Source organism: Mus pahari, chromosome 2, assembly GCF_900095145.1.
Source record: "Mus pahari chromosome 2, PAHARI_EIJ_v1.1, whole genome shotgun sequence".
NCBI classification, from domain to species: Eukaryota; Metazoa; Chordata; class Mammalia; order Rodentia; family Muridae; genus Mus; species Mus pahari.
The window spans coordinates 52,325,637-52,344,152 of NC_034591.1; the positions used below are offsets into that span (position 1 = coordinate 52,325,637).

An 18,516-nucleotide genomic window follows, 5' to 3' on the forward strand; every position below is an offset into this window, starting at 1 on the left:
AGAAGAGGAAGAGATCATCAAATTATAATCTCTATGCCCAACTGCTACAAGTATTTCCTAGCAACAGGATTAATATGAAAGCAAGCCCCCAGCATAAAGCTGCTGAGCAGAGAGGAAGGCAGTTTAGTGTCTTGTAAATGTGATTTTACTGAAAGCCCTGACACATCATAATAGTGGAATCCTATTTACTGTAGCAAGCAGGATGGATAATGCTATTTAATACCTGGTGTACTGTGTGCCATCCAGCTCAAAGCTTTGTACTCCATGTTCTCATCTTACCTTAAGGTTAATGCTTCTTGACAGCCGACATGGTAAATAGAGCCCAAATTAAGTGCTGATCCCATGATTTGCAAATCTTTCCTCTAAACTTAGACATAGAAGAGCTGGCTCCAGTTAAGGGGATCATTTTAACAGAATACACTTTAAAAGCTCACCCTAGGAAAAAAAAACCCTAAGTCTTATATCCGTAAAGCCAGATTAAAAAAGCAATTCAAGGTTACTCAAACCACATTTCCTGTTAGAAATTTCAGAAAGGTTAACAGAAAAGCCCATGTACTTGGAGGATTTGTTGAATAATGAATTAAGGATAAGACCCCCACATCTACTAACCTGTATTGATTTTCCCCTGAGAGAATGAAATAGAAAGAGAAGTGGGTAGTGGTGGCATCAAGTCATACTGTTTGCTACTTCTCAAAATAACTGTAATAATAAACCTCCTTTAAGAAAACAGGTCAGAGTGTGAAATGGCTCAGCATTCACATCTAAGTTATAATCAGCTGTGTCCGCTGCAGTAACAAAAGACATGGTGCAACCAGGCTGTGTTAATGTCCTACCTAATAATATCTAAATGCATTTATTTGAGACTTTATTTGAAAAGAGCTTTTATTTAAGAGAGTGTAACTCTCAATGTAAAAAACACATTGCAGCGCTTTGCTGGGATCTGTCACTCACAATGACATTACAATCCCAATAGTGTCTTGGAGTACCTTCAGTGTGTAAATGTGTGAACCAGAGAACTTCATCTGTTTCTGCAATTTTCTATAACTACAGAAACCATGGGAACCAGCCCTGATTTCCACAGTATTATGAAGCCAACACAAAATCCCCAAGTGTCCAAGGAACAAAGTATCTCTGCAGGTGTCAGGTACAAACCAGCTTCACCTGTGCAGCCTGGCTGGAGGACAGCTCTGCTTTTAAGCCTGTGCTGAGTTTGCCTTCTCACACTGCCTGGCCACAGGGAGTTAGCCACTGACCAAATGCACTCACACCTGCTCTAGCAGGGAAAACAGCAAAGGTAGGGCGTTTGTTTGTTTGTTTGAAGACCAGTAAGTCAATTTACTATTTCACCCTTTCAAATAGACTTTCACATTTTTGCATCTCAGATTTTAGTGATTCTATCCCATGCTACCCTTGTTTCACTTAGTGAGATACTTTACAGTGGCAGACTTCATCTGTTAGTAAACATCCATAATAGTGTCTCCCCATATGCAGTACATCAGGTTCACAATAACGTACTCTGTTGTCATTTCTCACACTATCAGTTATCATGGTTCCCCTTCATCTAAGGTAACATTGGTAAAAATATCAAGTGACAAAAAGTGACTAAATCCCATCACCAATTAATCATACAGATGGGCCCAACATTTTCTGATGCTGCAGAAGACATGTCACCCACTGGAAGTGAGGGACTTCAAAAGCCATTTCTCATCTGATGGAACTATGACCTCAGCAGTTAATTAGTAACTCTCTCCAGGTGGCAGGCCAGTAATATGCTTTACTTCCTCCTGGTAACTTACTTTTTCACTGTTTTCTTTCCCCTGTTCTCTGCCCCGGTGATACAGTTCCCTTTTGTGTTAATTCTAGGTGGCTCATTACAAAGTGTATGCATATCGCTACTGAAAGCCTGGAGTCTGTAAACTACAAGTAATATGTGCCACACGGCCAGGCTGATCTGTGTCTATACCTCATTAAGCTCTCTGATCACCCTCAGCTCCTAAGGCCACCAGGGCTTTTATACCTCCCCTGCATGCTGTGCCAAACCCCATCATCCTTGAAAGAGCCAAGAACAAAGTGGTTGATTCAGCAAAAAGAATTAATTGAACTTCACTGTAAAAATTAAAAAGTTAAAAATGCATGACACTGGAATCCTCAAAGGAATCAAGTCTTCAAGATGTCCTTGGGATACAGGGACTTTTATCCTGGAAAGACTCTAGATAGGAGAACCTTTGTGTTCTTCAATTGGTGACAACCTTAGAACCAACAAACTCCTGGCCAAAAAAAATACATTTTCCTTAAGAACGTGTCAACAACCCACTTCAAACAAATTATCAGCCAGAACTGTTTAGTAAGAAAAAATATGTTTTCTTTCCAGGAGGCAGAATGACCTGACTGTCCTACAAGAGTAAAGGTGTACAGACAGCTCAAGGGTGTCCAACTGCTCAAATGGCTACAGAGTCCTTACTGAAAGTGAGAGCACCAAATGCGGACCATGAAGGAACTTCGGGGATTGCATCATACTGCAGGTTCTAGGTACAGAAAACATCCTTTCTTTCTTTTTGTCAAAGTTTCTTTGAAAGGGCCAAATCCTGAGGAAGAAATGACACATTTTTGAGTGTTTAGCTCAGTACTTTCAGGTTATCAGGAGGCAATCATCAAATGATAAGATCCGACCCCCAGGAGTTGTACTAGAAGGCAGAGGTGCTAACTTGGCACTCAGAGAACTAATTCTGTCCCCCAGACAGACTAAACAACTTAAGCATAAACTCATACATTTTAAAGCCAGCAGTGTCCTGGCCCCCAGCACTGTTGAGGCGGCTGACTCAAAACCAGATCTACTGATAATAATCTGGCTTTTATTCTGGGGGCAAGCTGATCTCAGCTTCAGGATATTCACAGAGTGGGCAGCTTCATAGTTATTGTGAGGATAAAATGAGACAAAATATAGTATATGTCTAACAACATACATATTCAATCACAATTATTATACAATGTACAGTTATCACTGAGAGGTATGAAGCAGTATAGATGTGTCATTTAATTATACACCAACAAAACTGTGAAAACAGAAAAAACTGTCCAAGGGTCTTAGGCCAGTTGTGTGAGAACACTGAGCTGACTTCTCTAGAGACTGCTCTGGGCTTCCTCTGGGCAAACTGTCAGCCAGGAGTTAATATTCTTCTGCTCCCTTCGGGCCATAAACTTACACATGAGGGTTTTAACACTCTCAAGAGTTTATGGTCTCATCTATCCAAACCCTAACTGGAAAGTCTGTGACCTCTGACTACTGGGAAATGAGGACCTACCTGGGAAAGTTGCAATAGCCATGATGTGGAAAACTGCTTCCAGGAATAATAAAACTGTAGTCTGGGGAAATTACACTTAACTAAGCCTGGCACATTAGTGAAAGAAGAAGAGTATCTCAGAGCCCTGGTGGACAGACACATCTGGGAAGAGAAAAGACTTGACTCAAGGCAATCACCTAACTGATAGTTTACTGAAATAAAACCAAGTAGCAAATGGGCAGTGCTACAGAACAGAATGTGTTGCACATGCACAAATTGGCTGGTTCATAACTGCTGAACTTTGCATCAAAATGGATAGCTAAAAGAGTAAGTAAGCAATCACGCAAAGGTGGGACATACATGCTAACTGTGCCTAGCCTGCCATAGTAACATCTTTGAAATGACATCCTAAAACTTGTTTTGGTTTTAGTGGTCTGCAAGAATACAAGGGCTTACACATAACTCTGCCGCATGCCCAGATCCTTACAGGACGTGCTGAGGTCACGTTCTTCACTGGTAACCGAGTATTGACTTGAAGGTATCAATTCATGTGATTAAAGGAAAGGTGTGTTCAAATCCACATTTAATCCACAGCAACCTGGACTGCACTGTAAACACATTCATCCTATCATGTTTTCTTATACTAAGCACCATCTAGTTCCGCACTTTTATATTTTTAATGCCAAGTATGTTCAGAAGTCCTACTAGAAACGCTTATACAGAGTGCCTTCACAACCATTAACAATATGAAAAAACATCAAACAAGCAAACAAACAAAAAACACTTTCACAGGTTTTACAAAATGCCTGACTGACAAAATGACTGACTGAATATTCTTTATGTAATCATAGATGAAATCCACCTTGACAAAATGACACAGGTCCTCTAGAAATACCAACAAAAACCAGGCTTTACAGAACTGGGAGAAGACATGAGGAGGTTGATTGACATTATAGTGATTTTACAGTTATTGGACTCATATGCACAATGAAAAAGATATGTCCTATGATGAAGATACTTCAATCTGATAAATTCTTGCAAATTTTCAAAGAGCTGTTGTGTTATCTTGTATTTTGGCAGGGGCATTACTTGGGGTCAAACATGAGGTGTTATGCATGCTACACACGCACTATTTAGATTCTTGATTTAGGTTATTCTAACAAGCCAGTCATACAAATATTACTTCCTCCTACCAGCAGAAGAACTTGAGAGGGTAAGAGTTTCATTATAGAGTCTGTGAAGGACAGATGAATGATGCCACAACGGGTCCAAGTGGCACTTCTGCAAACTGACCTTCATACGTGTCAGGCTCACCTGATGGCTGAGAAAATCCTAAGAATGGTCTTTCTACATGTAAATGCTATTTTTAAAATTTTTTATGATGTGAAAATTATGTAAAATGTAACCTTCCTTCTGTATACAATCCCTTTCGTGTCCACATTTCAGAGGGAGAGACAGGAAGACGGAATGGGTCCATGCAAGCTAAAATGCTTACTGAGGGGATGGCATCACTGGTTTCTCCTCAAAATCATTCCGTATCACATCTATTCAGCAAATCATTCCCAACCAAACCCCTTATATACTCTACCACTCACATCTTCCTCCATTGATACTGGAATAATCTTTCCTCCTAGGTAGGCATATCTGTCCTCCTAGTTATAAGACCAGGCCTAGATTATGTCTGAGCCTTTCTTTTATTGGCTTTCAAAACCATCATCAAATCTGGTCTCTATCTTTGACACGCATAACCAGAAAATTTTCAGCTCTGCTGCTAGCACCCTAGTTAACATTGTGGCCATCCAATTCCCTTCCCTTTACACCCCCCACCCCCATGTATCCCAATAAAATCTCAAACTCGGTATGAGCTGATGATGGTGAACTCTTGATCCTCCTGGATCCATCTCCCAAGGCTGGGCTTCCTGGTACATGTCACTACACCTAGCTTGTCACCCCACTCTAAATTAATCTTTTGCCAAGCTTCCCTTGTTTCAACTCTTGCCCAAGATAGTCACCTATTTGTTGATGATACCACCAGGCTACCCTGATTCCCACATGTGCCCAGTACACCCCTATCTTAGGAGTGACACTGACTTGCTTCCCTGTGACTCAAGTACTGTTCCTTGCTATCTAAATATATAGATCTTTCTTCTCGATCCAATGCTAGGCTTACACCTTGGCCATGGGAGTTCCATTTACTGTTTTACAGAATCCCTATGCTGCCATACAGTATGTATAACTGACTTTTTACTAACTTTGAGTTCCATGAAAGTAGATGCTTAGTTTATTACATCTACTACATATAACTACCACATAAGGACCAGTGCCTGCATTAGGTATATAAATGGTTATCTGCAGAACATATGGTCAAATGATCTGCAAAACACATGGTCAAATGATCCTTATATTCAATATGTGTTGAGTCCCAGTGACATAGAAGGAGAGAAGGAAACATGTTTGCAATACAAACAGAATGCACTGAGCTGAATTTAATGGCACGTTTCTCCATTTTCCTACTTCTGATCAAATGTCATATTCTAAACAAATGAAACGTTGGGTCTTAAACAGAGGGAAAGATTACTTTGCAATTCCACAGTTTCTACATAAAGTTAATCTAAACAAAGAATTGATTTCCCTGAAGGAGGGTTCTGACAAGATGTTCAAACACCATTTTTCAGCCCACTGTCTTATATTCCTCCAGTCCTGACCCCTCCAGTGTGTCTTGGTCCACTTTCAAATCCAGGCTGGCTAGGCATATGACTCCTCTCTTCCTAAACCTCTCTCCTCTAACTCCGACATATAGAAAGCTCCTATTCCCATTCTTGAAGGTGACATTAAGTTGTAAGCTGAAATTCAGTAAAATGGAGTTGCCATTGACAGCATATCCTTCAAAACAGGACCACCTCAAACCAGGTAGGCATGTTGGCACACACATGTAACCCTAGCACTCAAAGGTGTATGAAGGAGGATCACAAGTTCAAAGTCATCCTTAGATGTGTAGTGAATTCAAGACAGGGATACTTGTCTCAAAAAAAAAAAAAAAAAAAAAAAAAAAAAAAAAAAATGAGTAATACTCTGATGATTAAACAATATCTAAAACCCTAAATAAGANAAAACTGATGATTAAACAATATCTAAAACCCTAAATAAGACAAATGATAGTAGCATATCCAGGAATGCATTCAAATATAACATATAAATAATGCATGGCAATGCAGATTAAAATACATTACATAAGGTGAATTATGTGAGGGAATTATTTCTCGGGTACAGAAAACCCAACAAACCAATAACACAGCCACACAAAATGAAGTTCTCAGAGACAAATTACCTACCTTTTTAACTAGGTCATTGTATAGTTATGACTTCATTTAACCAGGAATAGGAACATTAGTGCTAATTTGTTGTTTTTTTTAAACAAATATATGGGCAGCTACAGAAAGAAAGAAAAGAAGCATCAACAAGAAATAGCCATACCCTCTCCTCCAGTCTGGCCAGCTGCTCTTTGTAGAACGCATCCTGCTTCCGCATCACTCGGTCTTTCTCTTCCAGCTGCCGAGCCTAAAAAAAACATAGGAGTAGACTATATTGAGAGAAAGTGAAAGCAGCAACCAGGAAACAAAACTCAGGCAGAAACATAGCTGACTGTCGTCGAGGGCTGCTAGGTCCCTGCTATAGAAAAAACATTAATATGATGGTGGTTGCTGCATTTGTGTGTGAAGAATGAAACTGTATTGTGTTTTTCTTACTGTAACAGCTGTGTCCTACTTTGTCCAAATGTATTTGGAAATGTCAGAATACAGTGTACAGCAGACTGTCTTATTTAACTTCTCATTCAAAGAGTAATTTTAAGGATTAATAATATGCACAATGAAACTTGTCTGATTCTTAGATACATGTTTATTAACCCTGAACAAGTAACAAAAAAAGCCTATATAAACCTTATATTCAATAACCCTTGAGTGATTAGGGCAATCTGTATGAAGTTACATATAGTTATTCCATTTCCCGATACATGAAGTAGCAGCTTACTTTATTAAGCAGCCTTGTTTATTCATTATTTGAAAATTTAAAGATAATAAGTATAATAAAATATTAAGACATTTAGTCGTAATATTAATTTTACAGAATCATATTTTATAAACTTTTAAAAAAGCAATAATATTCCATTCTTCATAAAATAAAATACCTACTTGTGGATGTCTCAAGGTTAGTTAAAATGCAAACACATTTTCAAAATGATTGTTATCCTGAATTATGCTAAACTGATCTTTGTTCCTGAAACAGAAACAATTTCTCTTTATAATATTACCTCACACTAACAAAGTCATTATAGTACCATTCTGTGTTCAGTGAAGGTTAAATAGTTTGGCTTTTACCTAAAAGAAATCAATGTGTCTTGGCATTTCCATCTTTGTACATGTTTTATATTCCTTTGCCTGGCTCACTCTGTACCAGAGTAGCTGTTCAATCAAGTTTCTGTTTAGTTTGTATCAATCCATTTGGTCATGGTAGGTTTGTTGTTGTTACTTACTTTGTCTTCAATATCCTGCAGCATGTTGAAAATAAACAGATATTTAGCAATAGATAGAAATACAGATACTTAGATATATAGGCAATTTTCCCATAAATCTGGAAGATATTTATATGCAAGTAAATAATCTATATTTTCTTGCTAGAACACAGTAAAAAGTTAACTGTGTATTTTAGGATTTCAAGGGAAAAAATAAATGTAGAAAGAATTTTTGACAGATGAAGCTACAACATGAGAAAAAATATAATTTATCATTTAAAGAGAACAAACTAAATTCAATATGAATGCTCAAAATATAAATAAGTAAAAATCGAAAATGACTGAATTTATTCTAATTGGTCTATTCCAAGTAGGCCAATGACAGAAAGGACAAAAATTCTAAAACTGTGAAGATTAACATTACCAATATAGAGGTGCTTAGTTTAAGTTCTAAGACTTACCCTTCTTAACGACAGTCAAAGTGACACAGTATAGAGACTGGTGATTCACATCTATTTACAGATAATAAGCAGTTGAAAAACAACACAGCTACACAATCAAAGAATGTGGATAAAAAAAGTATTGTATTATTCATCTGTCAAATTGACAAAAAAGAAAGATTATAATCATCAATATTGGTGAGACTACAGGAGGGTTTTCATCTACATTGTTTCGTCTATATTGTCAGAATATATAAATGGTCTAACAATTTCTAGCATCAATTTGACAACACAAAATAAGTCTTAAAATTGTGCAGTCAGAAAAATGTAAAACTCCTCTATTTCCAGCACTTTTTTTTTTTTTTTTTTTTTTTTTTTTAGCAATTCTAGCAGCATGAGAACACATGAACCACAAGGCTGTAAGAGGCCACAAGGAAAAAGAACTGAAAGTAATCCAATACCTAAGTAATACATATACTAGAAAAATAATAATACTCTCTAAAAAGAGAGGAAAAGATTATTAATAACAGGTACATCTTAACCAATTTTAAAATAGAAAGAAAAATGGATATTCTAGAAAATGTCCCGACAAATTGAAACATGGTGCTAGTTTTAGGAATGATTTGTATTTTATTTTTCATAATTGGTAATAAACATATCTTATAGCCAAAAGCCAAAATGAAGGTGTTTTTGAGGTGAGATATCAATGGCTTTTTATGTGTGGGGTGGTATATATTGCCTATGTCACCTGAGAGGCAAACCTTGATAAGAAACCACCTAGATCAGACTGGCCTGTGAACATGTGTTGACTATTAACTGACAGCCAGCCTGCTCTGGGCAGGACCATCCTGTAACGCCCCTATACAAGTGGTCCCTAGGCTACATTGGAAAGTTAGGTTAGCATGAGCCTGCAGCTGAGCCAGCAACAGCCTCTGTCCACAGTTTCTACTGTACATCCTTGACTCAGGTCAGAATGGCAAAGAGCCTGCCTTCTCTCAATGAGGGACTGTGACCTGGAAGTGTAAGATGAAATGAACCCTTTTCTCCTCTAAGTTGCTTTCAATTCAGTGTTTTAATCACAGCAACAAAAGGAAACCAGAATAGATATGCTCATAAATATTGCCATTTCTCTTACTGATAGACAATTTTACTTTTAAGCATTCAACGGTAGCAGCTAGCAAAATTAAAAAGTTCATTTATCTATGGTATATGATATTCATAAAAGAATTATGTAAACTAACAATAAAGGAAGAACAACAAGAGTTTAAACAAATAAGAAAAGGCCAACAATAGAAAAGTAACTACAAAGATTGTAGCAAAAAATAAATCAGAGATTTTGACCCAGTCACATGATCAGACATTAGGAATTATGCAAAGCTGACATTTCAGAAAATAAATAATCAAAATATTTGTGTGTGGTGGGGAATAAGTCACAATAGTAAGTAAAGATGGTCCTTACTTTAAATAAGAAAGGACTGAGAGAGCAGAGAAAGACACTAAATTGATTGCATGCTGTAAAGATGTACGAAGAAGTAGAAAGCGTGCTGAAATGCTACCAGTAGCTATGATGTTATCTGGGCTATTGCTTGTTATACATAGTAAACAGTTCTTACTCCTGTAATCCCAGAAAACTTAAATATGAGTATTTTAAGCTATGAGAGGAAAACATTAACTGATGTAAAATTTTTTGTTAGTATTTTTGAAACAGGGTTTCTCTGTGTAGCCCTGGCTGCCCTCAATTTGCCTGTTTCTGCTTCCTGACTGCTGAGATTAAAGGTGTGTGTCATCATCACATGGTTTATAGTCTTCAAACAAAATTTAATTAGACTATTAGCCCTAGTAGTTTCTAATTTAATTTGAAACAAAGCTCAACGAACATGCCAGTCCTTTAAGAGCAGGTGTGCTGGGACTAAAGGTATGCCCCTCAACATCCAGCCTGATACAGGGTTTTAAAGAGGAAAGTATTAAATAATGATGGTTTACAACTTCAAATTTTATTTTAACTTGAACACCTATAGATAAAAAAATTACTTCCTAAACCCTTGATGTACTAATACCTGTTTTTCCTTCCCTTCAAAGTATATTTTCCAACATCAATATTAAAATAATAGTACGGCAAAAAAAATTTTAGATTGTCCCATCTATCTAAAAAAATGCAATGAGTATATACCATAAGGATATTTTTAAAACACGACGACAATTCAATATTGCAAGTGTACTGTTGAGTCTTATTATGAACATAGGAACAATGAACAAATTTGATGATTTTGAAGAGCTGTTCTCCACCTAAATAAGGGATGAGCAGGGGTATCAACAGCTGAAGAACTTAAAGCTACATACCAGATGTTGGAAGCATACTCTAAAGACCTAAGAGGGAGTCATCTCCAAAGACCTGACAGCATCGAAGTATAAGCAAGCATCACAAATCTCCCCCAACTGCACACACAATCGATATCTTGATATCCACTGGGGAGAATAACTAAGCAAGAAACATGGCCACAACACTTCAGTGGCACATCGCTTTCAAACAGTTAATGGGATGCTGGGAGGAAAAGTCACACGATATGAATCCTGAAACTTAAATAAGCAGAGAATACATTGGTTAAGCTAATGGCTATTGAGAATGGAGAGTCACACTTAGCTTAAGAGAAAGCAGTAAACTGACTGCAAAGACATAAAAGTTCAGACACAGAGTCATTGTAAATGAACAAATATAAACAAAGAGGATTACAACATTACTTGCTGTTAAGGTAGGATCATTTCTTGAGGGAAAGATAAATATGAAGTTTTTCCCCACGAATGCTTGCTATACCTAGAAGAAATCTATACTATTAGTTTCCAGATTGTGCTAGGTGTGGTACAACATGATTGGGTTGAAAACATGACAGAATATGCTAAAGTGGATCATTATGGAAATCTAGTCTCCCATAATGAAGAGAATCAAAGAAAATAAGGAAATCAAGTTTCATGAACCCCAAGCAAATGCTTTGATGTTTTAACTCAGTGTTGGCCATTACATTAAATATTAGCATGCACACACCTCTTAATAGATTTGTCTCTTTTAAGACAAAGTTCAAAGATGCTTCACAACAAAAGATATACTAAAGTCAATACAAGAGGATGCAGGGACATGGGCAAGTCACACTGTGCTGATAGGAACTTTACCTTTCCACGAATATTCTTGGGAAAATCCTCATGGCTCAAAGTTTTTGGCATCGCTATGCCTTCCTAGCTGTGTGATATGGCTCAGGGATGGCACAAAATGATGGCACTAGGAACTCGGTGATGTCATAATGACTTAGTCATAGTATGGGCATGTGAAAGTCTTTGAATGCCAGGGCTGGTATTGAAAACTCCTTGCAGAAAGCAAAGCAGGTAGGTGCTCAGTGTTCTTAAGATGATCCCCTAAGTGCAGACATCATAGGGCTCAGCAAAGGCAGCCTTCTTAAAGAGTTCTCAACAGAACACCTAGCACTACATTCTCTTCTACTGTAAGTCTTCAACCCTTCTGAAATCCAGACATAATGAGCTGGGAGTCACAAGGAAGGGAGAATCTGTGCCAGGCAGGTCTGTCTGTCCTCACAATTCATGTACAAAGAGAAGCAAGTAAGAGCAGCAATGGGCTTATCCCTGGTCAAAATGGCGGACAAAGCATAGTATGTATAATCTCAATAAAATTATAGGAGAAAAACAAATACCAAAGGGTGTGGCTTAGCACACACTTCAAGAATGCATCAGAAGCTACAGAGGATCATCACTGAATAACAGTAATGGGCCAGAGTAAACACTGGAATCCTGTTATAAATGGGAAATTATTCAGCATTCGCGGGGCCTTTAGTAAGAGGATTGATGGCTAATGCCGGCTGTTAACCTGAGTAGAGAGAAAGGTATAAGAGACTAGCAAAGCACACCTCTCTTTTTCCACATTCATTTCCAGAGATGATTATGTAAGGAATGACCTGGCCTGAACATTCAGGGCCCAGGTGAAATAAGAGTTGAGGAAAAAGGAACACAACAGAGGCACACATCCCAACTGTGATGGACTGAAACCACTATAGTGTGAGCCAAAATATGTCTACCCCTTCAGGCTGTTCAGACAGTGATGTTCACTTTACACATTTCTACTTCTCTCCTCAGCTCAGTTTCCAGAGCATGGGACTTACCAAAATGTAAGTTAAACACTAGCTGTAATCTAAAATTTATGGGCATTTCTTTAGTGTTTTTTTTTTTTTAATTGGGAGGGGGAATTAACCTATTCATCTCTCTTGTTTTTGGTTTAATTTTATATTCAAAACTTATTGTTATTACCACTTGGTTAAAAAAAAACCCTTTCATAACATCTTTTACCATGGTTCTTTTAATCTTTGTCTTCTTTTGCATGTGTTTTTCCACACACCGTGCCTGTCCTTAACTCTCAACACTCTGGGGCAAGAATGAGGCAAGACTTTTCTCCTCCTCTGCCTACATCCTTAGCTCAACCTAAGTCAATACTTCCCACAAAAGCAGCATCCAGGATCCAGGGACCACTACACTGAGAGGTATATACAAAGTCACAGCATATCTTGTGGATCTGTTACTCAGGCTGTGGACAAAACAAGGTAGTGCCAACTTCTTGCAATTAAGAATGAAAACAAATCTTCCTAATAGGAGCCCAGAGCTAAATGGATGCTTCTGCAAAGAATGTCATTCAGCCATGTCTTGATCACAATAACACTGCACAACAGCTGGTAGGAGTGGGATGTTATTAGTGAACACACCAATTAATTACATACTAAATGTGAGATACAGCTTCCTTATTTATAAAACCTTATTTTTAGTTTATGTGTATCTATGTGTGCATGTGCACCTGTGTGCATGTGCTCCTGTGTGCAAGTGTCAGGAGAGCGGTGCTCTGGAGCAGGAGCAACAGGTGATTGTTGAGTCACGTGACTTGAATGCTGGGGACCAAACTCTAGTCCTCTACAAGAGCACTATTAACTGTTGAGCCATCTCTCCAGCCCACAGCTGGGGTTCTTAGAAAATGAAAGTTGTCAAGTATTTGAAAGCAGGCTACAATATTATATAAATAATCTCGCTTCTATGTTGACTGGCTATATGCCTTCAACAATGCCTACAGCTCAGGGATGGCAGCAATGGTATATCAGAACCTGTTTAAGTCCGTTTTGTATCAAGTCAGTGACTGAAGACAGTATCCTTACTTGGGACACTTCTGACATGTGGACCAAGTGACTCACTGCTATGGAAGCTATCCTGAGCATCACAGTATATGCAGCACCATCTCTGATTCTGACCTACATAACCCCAAAAGATCATGACCAAATTCCTCTCCAGTCATGGTCAAATGTTCCCTGTTGAGAATGGCTGTTCTATGGATTGGTAGTTGTTTGAGCTCAATGATCAGCAGCTCTTTCCCCCTGGGGAACCATTTCAGCAAAGAACAGCAAATCGGGACATCACTGATTTCACAAAATGGGTTCTATGAGTAACACTGCTCCTGCCTGCCAGTGAGTATCCATATGTATTGGAAAATTGGACAGAGAACTAGCTGTACCATAACCTCACAGCAGGGCTGACCTGCAAAGACAGTGCACAAAATTGTTGAGAATGGCCACATATGTGGGATGGAATGAACCATATCCCAATCACAGAGCAAGCTAGAAATTTTGATCCATTATGTCTGAGCTAGAAGAACTAAAGAGATTCATAAGCACACTCCTGTGATCCCATGTAAAACAAGCCTCCAAGCCTCCATCACATACAAGATTCTAAAGCCTGTGACCTCATGTTTGATTCGGGTAGGACTGATATTCGGCTGACATGTGTTGGAAGCTTGTTCTGTTTGGGCAGTGTTGTCTATGCCAGTCTCCCTGATAAAAGTTTTACAAGTCACACTGAGAACAAAGCATAGTGTACTTCCACCATAACTTGCGAATTTCATGTTACAGAGTAGTAAGAAATCTCAACATGGAGCTCAAACAACAGCCTCAAGAGTCCAGGCTGTGCAGTTAGAGATTTGTTCTCAACACCTACTTAAAACAAGAAAACGACTATAGTTCCCAGTGTCTAAGAAAGACCAAATAAATGCTGAATCAAAATGGACTCAGCTGGCCGGGTGGTGGTTGTGCATGCCTTTAATCCCAGCACTTGGGAGGCAGAGGCAGGTAGATTTCTGAGTTAGAGGCCAGCCTGGTCTGCAGAGTGAGTTCTAGGACAGCCAGGGCTATATAGAGAAACCCTGTCTTGAAAAAACCAAAACCAAAAGGTGAAATTGACTGCTAGGGCTTCAGGACTCTCAAGTATTCTCTAGCTCTTGCTACTACATGCTTATGAAAGTCATATGTGAAAAATGAACACTTATCATGTCTAAAAGACCACAGTGAACCAAATTCAGAAGCTGAAGGCAGGAACCAAGTTCTAGCTTGGTAACACCCCCCTCCCCCAATCTCTTGCAGAGTAATTAATACAACACTAAAAAACTTGAAAGATGTATATAAGTTGAAAGAGGACACCATAGAAAAGGACACAGAAGCTAATACACAATTGTACAGGCTTGCAGCAGCCAGGGACACTCATCACCATGTGCAGTCACAGCAGAGATCAGAGCTGTTACATCAACCGTTTCCATCACATGAAGAAGCAGGTGGCTCTTAACTAAACTAGAGCTGCCGTGGCATAGAGTGTAAAGAGGCCTCAAGCATCTGGAGTTGTGTGAATTCGGTGCAATTATACTGAAATGCATCTATTTCTTATTCCATGGGGAAGAATAAATGTCTATTTCCAGGCATTTGTATATAATCTTGTTTTACCACCCCGAACATTACCAAGCTCAGATTCTCTGAAAGAGAAGAAAACTAAACTGTACTATCTGGGCCAAGGCGTTCAGTGTGACTGATCTGACAAATAAATTGGACAACAACACAGAAACAATTACTATAAGACTACTGAATTCTTTTTCTCTGGATGAACTTGCATTTGTTCCATTTAAATTTAGATTTAATGTTCACACTATAAAGAACAATTGGCTAGTCAACTGTTCTTGCAATCTGTTTCACAGATGAAGTATGCACGCGCGCGCGCGCGCACACACACACACACACACACACACACACACCCACCCACCAGGGTCACCTGGGTTACTGTATGGGAAGTGAGGCTCCTTGTCAACTAAAGGCATTTTGGAAGGTCAGGAACTAAGTTGGTTCTGGGACTCCTACCTCTTGTCAGCAGTTTATTCTGGAGTGACTTCATTCTGTACTGGTGTAAAGTTAAAGAAGAATTTGTGAGAATGACTCGCCAAGTGCATCAGGCTACTCTGGGGCTTTGCAGCACAAACTGGGTTAGCATGATTTTTTTACGGCAGTTGATACCGACTATTGTGACTATTGTAGAAGTATTTTTCAAAATAGCATCTACTTTGTGCCAGTTCATGTGTTGGGATACAATTCCTGGGAGAGTTAAAGTACAGGAAATAAGTGACAGGGAAATATCTGGAAAGAAGAAAGAGCAGGTGCAGGCTGAGGACCTCAGGCCATCAGGCAGGTCTGGTGTCACAGCAGGAGAGGCAAGGAAGAAGACTGCAAAGACGGAGGAGACCATGGTCTGGCTGCTGCCCTTCATGGCAGAGCCGAAGGGCATATGCTTATGTCTGCCACATACTCTGAACTGCTGCTAAGTAACAAAATAAGATGTCAGGGAGAGTCAACTTCTGAGCAGATAGAAGGGATACCAGCAAACTAAGGGTGAGCACCATGTGTGGACCTAACTGGTCCTTCAGAATTGCTTTCCTTGTGTGTAGGACAGGCAGAGCAAATCCAACATGGCAGACCAGTGGGATAATTTGAATCACAGGTTCTGTGCTGCAGAAATAAACAAAATGGTACTCAACAAGTTAGAGCTGCAGTTCCTCACTTTGTTTTGAGTCTGTTTTCTTATTTGTGAACTTCATGGACTAGGCTAGATACATCTTAGATCTCCTTCTCTACCATTCACATTTACCACAGCATGGCTGCTGTTGTGTATTTTGAATCTAAAATATGGCTAGGCCACAGGAAACTCAACAGATGAGCTTGGTCTAATGCCAAACTCTTAGGACTTGATAAGCACACACTGAACATTTGGAAATAGCCACATAGCTGTGGCACCTGGTTGCCAGGGGCAGACATTGTGTGGATGCAGGATGCTCGGACTCTGCCTGACTTAGTACTGGGAGTGGGTTTGTAGCTGCTAAAACAGAGACTTGGCAAAATTAACTAGGCTGTTTCTCTGGGTTGTTCCAACCTAGAAAGGTAAAATAGGTAAGGCTGGTAAGGAAGGGAGCACTGCTGTCTGCTAACCAGGTCATTCTAGAATTTTTCATGAGTAAGACCAGAAAGTAACTACACATCTTTTCTTCAGTTCTGGCTCTTTTTGGAGGTGGAACAAAAGAATTACATTGTAAACTCAGTTATCCAGGTTGAAAGAGAAAAAGAATTGATGACATTCTCAGGAAAGCTCCCCGAGGAAGCCTCGGAGGGTACCACCCATCAGCTCTTCCCTGGGTCTGACTCACTCCCAACATAACCTCATAGAGAGAATGCCTCTTCTTAGCGAACGAAACTGTAGTGGCTGAAGTTATATGACAGCAGCATTTGCAACTAATGCAAAATTTAAAAAAGAAACAAATCAAAACAAAACAAAGTAGAACACCTACTGACCTAATAACATAGGAGAGCTAGCAATGAGGGACTCTGAAGAACAGTCATGAACCAAAGAAAATTTTTCCCTTATATGCTGATTTTAAAACTAAGATGTAACTCTGCTACAGAAACTAGAATTCAGAAAGAGCTGGAGAGACGGCTCAGTGGTTAAGAACACTTATGCTCTTACAGTGGGCTTGGTTCTCAGTGCACACATGATAACTCATAATCATCCCTGATTCTGCTTCAGGGGACCTGACAAATGGAGACTCCTCTAACACACTATACGGACTTTTAGTATAGATCTGCTGCCCAGAGATTCAGGAATGGCACCTTGTTTTTTTAACAGCTTGTACTACCTGTAAAGACCTTCTGGGGCTGGAAAGATGGTTCAGTGGTTAAGAGTACATGCTACTCTTGTAGGACCCAACTTCGGTTCCCAGAACCCCTATCAGACAACTCACAACAGGCCTTTGCAAGCAACTGCATTCACATACAAGCATGTGTTCAATTAAAAATAAAATTTAAAACCAGACCTAAAGCAACACAATCATCCAAAAACCATTCAAATTGAAATAGAAAAATCTACATACACATAATGTATTTGTCAACATATATTTTCAGTATCTTTAACCATTCACAAAAAGCTTTAGTAACATATCCACAAGAAAGATTGAATATGAAACAATGTAAAGTGAACATCAAAAATTTTAATGTTCATATTTTTATTTTTTATTTTACATATGAATTCATTCACTCAGTTAAGGAAACACTTGCAGACAAGAGCTCTGTAGGAAATCCACGGCTAAAGCAACCACTTGGTGAACACAGACTCTATGACTCTTCCCTTCTAAAGCTCCCCAGGCAGAACCTTCTTTAGGTTTGGATCCAACAATAAGGAGCAACCTTAGGACTTGGATTAGGTTTTGCCTGCTGGGAAGTGGGAATATTATTAACTGCCTGACAGGGGTATCCTGTCTGCTTTATGGTTCCAGCTATCATCTTAATTATAGATTGCCATTTGTGAGAGTGATTTTCATTAGCCCATCATTTGATCAGATTCATGAAAGTGCCTAACATGTGCACAGCCAGGTGCTAAGCAGTCAGATGGAAGCACAAGAGAAAGTGACCCGCACCCTCAAGCATCTAAAGCAAGTGCAAGTAAAGTCTATGTAAAAATGATCTTCGTGATAGAAGGGAGGGACATGTCATGCATATTTCCCTGATATTAAACACACTCATTAAGGGTACACACTCAGGCCTAAAGGAGCACTGGTATGGCCTGGGCAAAAATATTCATACATATAGATCAAGTATTATATATGTATTGGGAATAAGAAATCAAGGTCCTAGGGTATGAATGAGCATGTAGCTAATGGTACCTGATATAGGATTTGCATTATATTGGCTCATAATTTAAAGCTAAAATACTAAATAACTCCAGACTTTCCTTTAAACTATCCCTGAAAAGGATCAAATTAAAAACCCTAATACTTCAAACACATCAACCAGTCCAGGTCCCTAATGTGCACATGTGTGTACACACACAGAAACACAAACACAGATATGCAGGTGCACACACACACACACACGCACACACACACACACAC

General features: G+C 39.0%; 1 protein-coding gene across 2 annotated transcripts in view; it reads right to left on the reverse strand.

The window, feature by feature from the left end:
• Chchd3 (coiled-coil-helix-coiled-coil-helix domain containing 3) overlaps positions 1–18,516 on the reverse strand; it is a 259,060-nt gene that overhangs the window by 87,357 nt on the left and 153,187 nt on the right. Inside the window, exons 5-6 of one of the 2 annotated variants that reach the window (XM_021190918.2) lie at positions 7,813–7,827; positions 6,756–6,839 (exon numbers count right to left, since the gene is read on the reverse strand). In XM_021190918.2, the coding sequence (XP_021046577.1) occupies positions 6,756–6,839; positions 7,813–7,827 (99 nt within the window). The remainder of the gene's footprint in view (positions 1–6,755; positions 6,840–7,812; positions 7,828–18,516) is intronic. The other variant, XM_021190919.2, reaches the window with a different exon arrangement.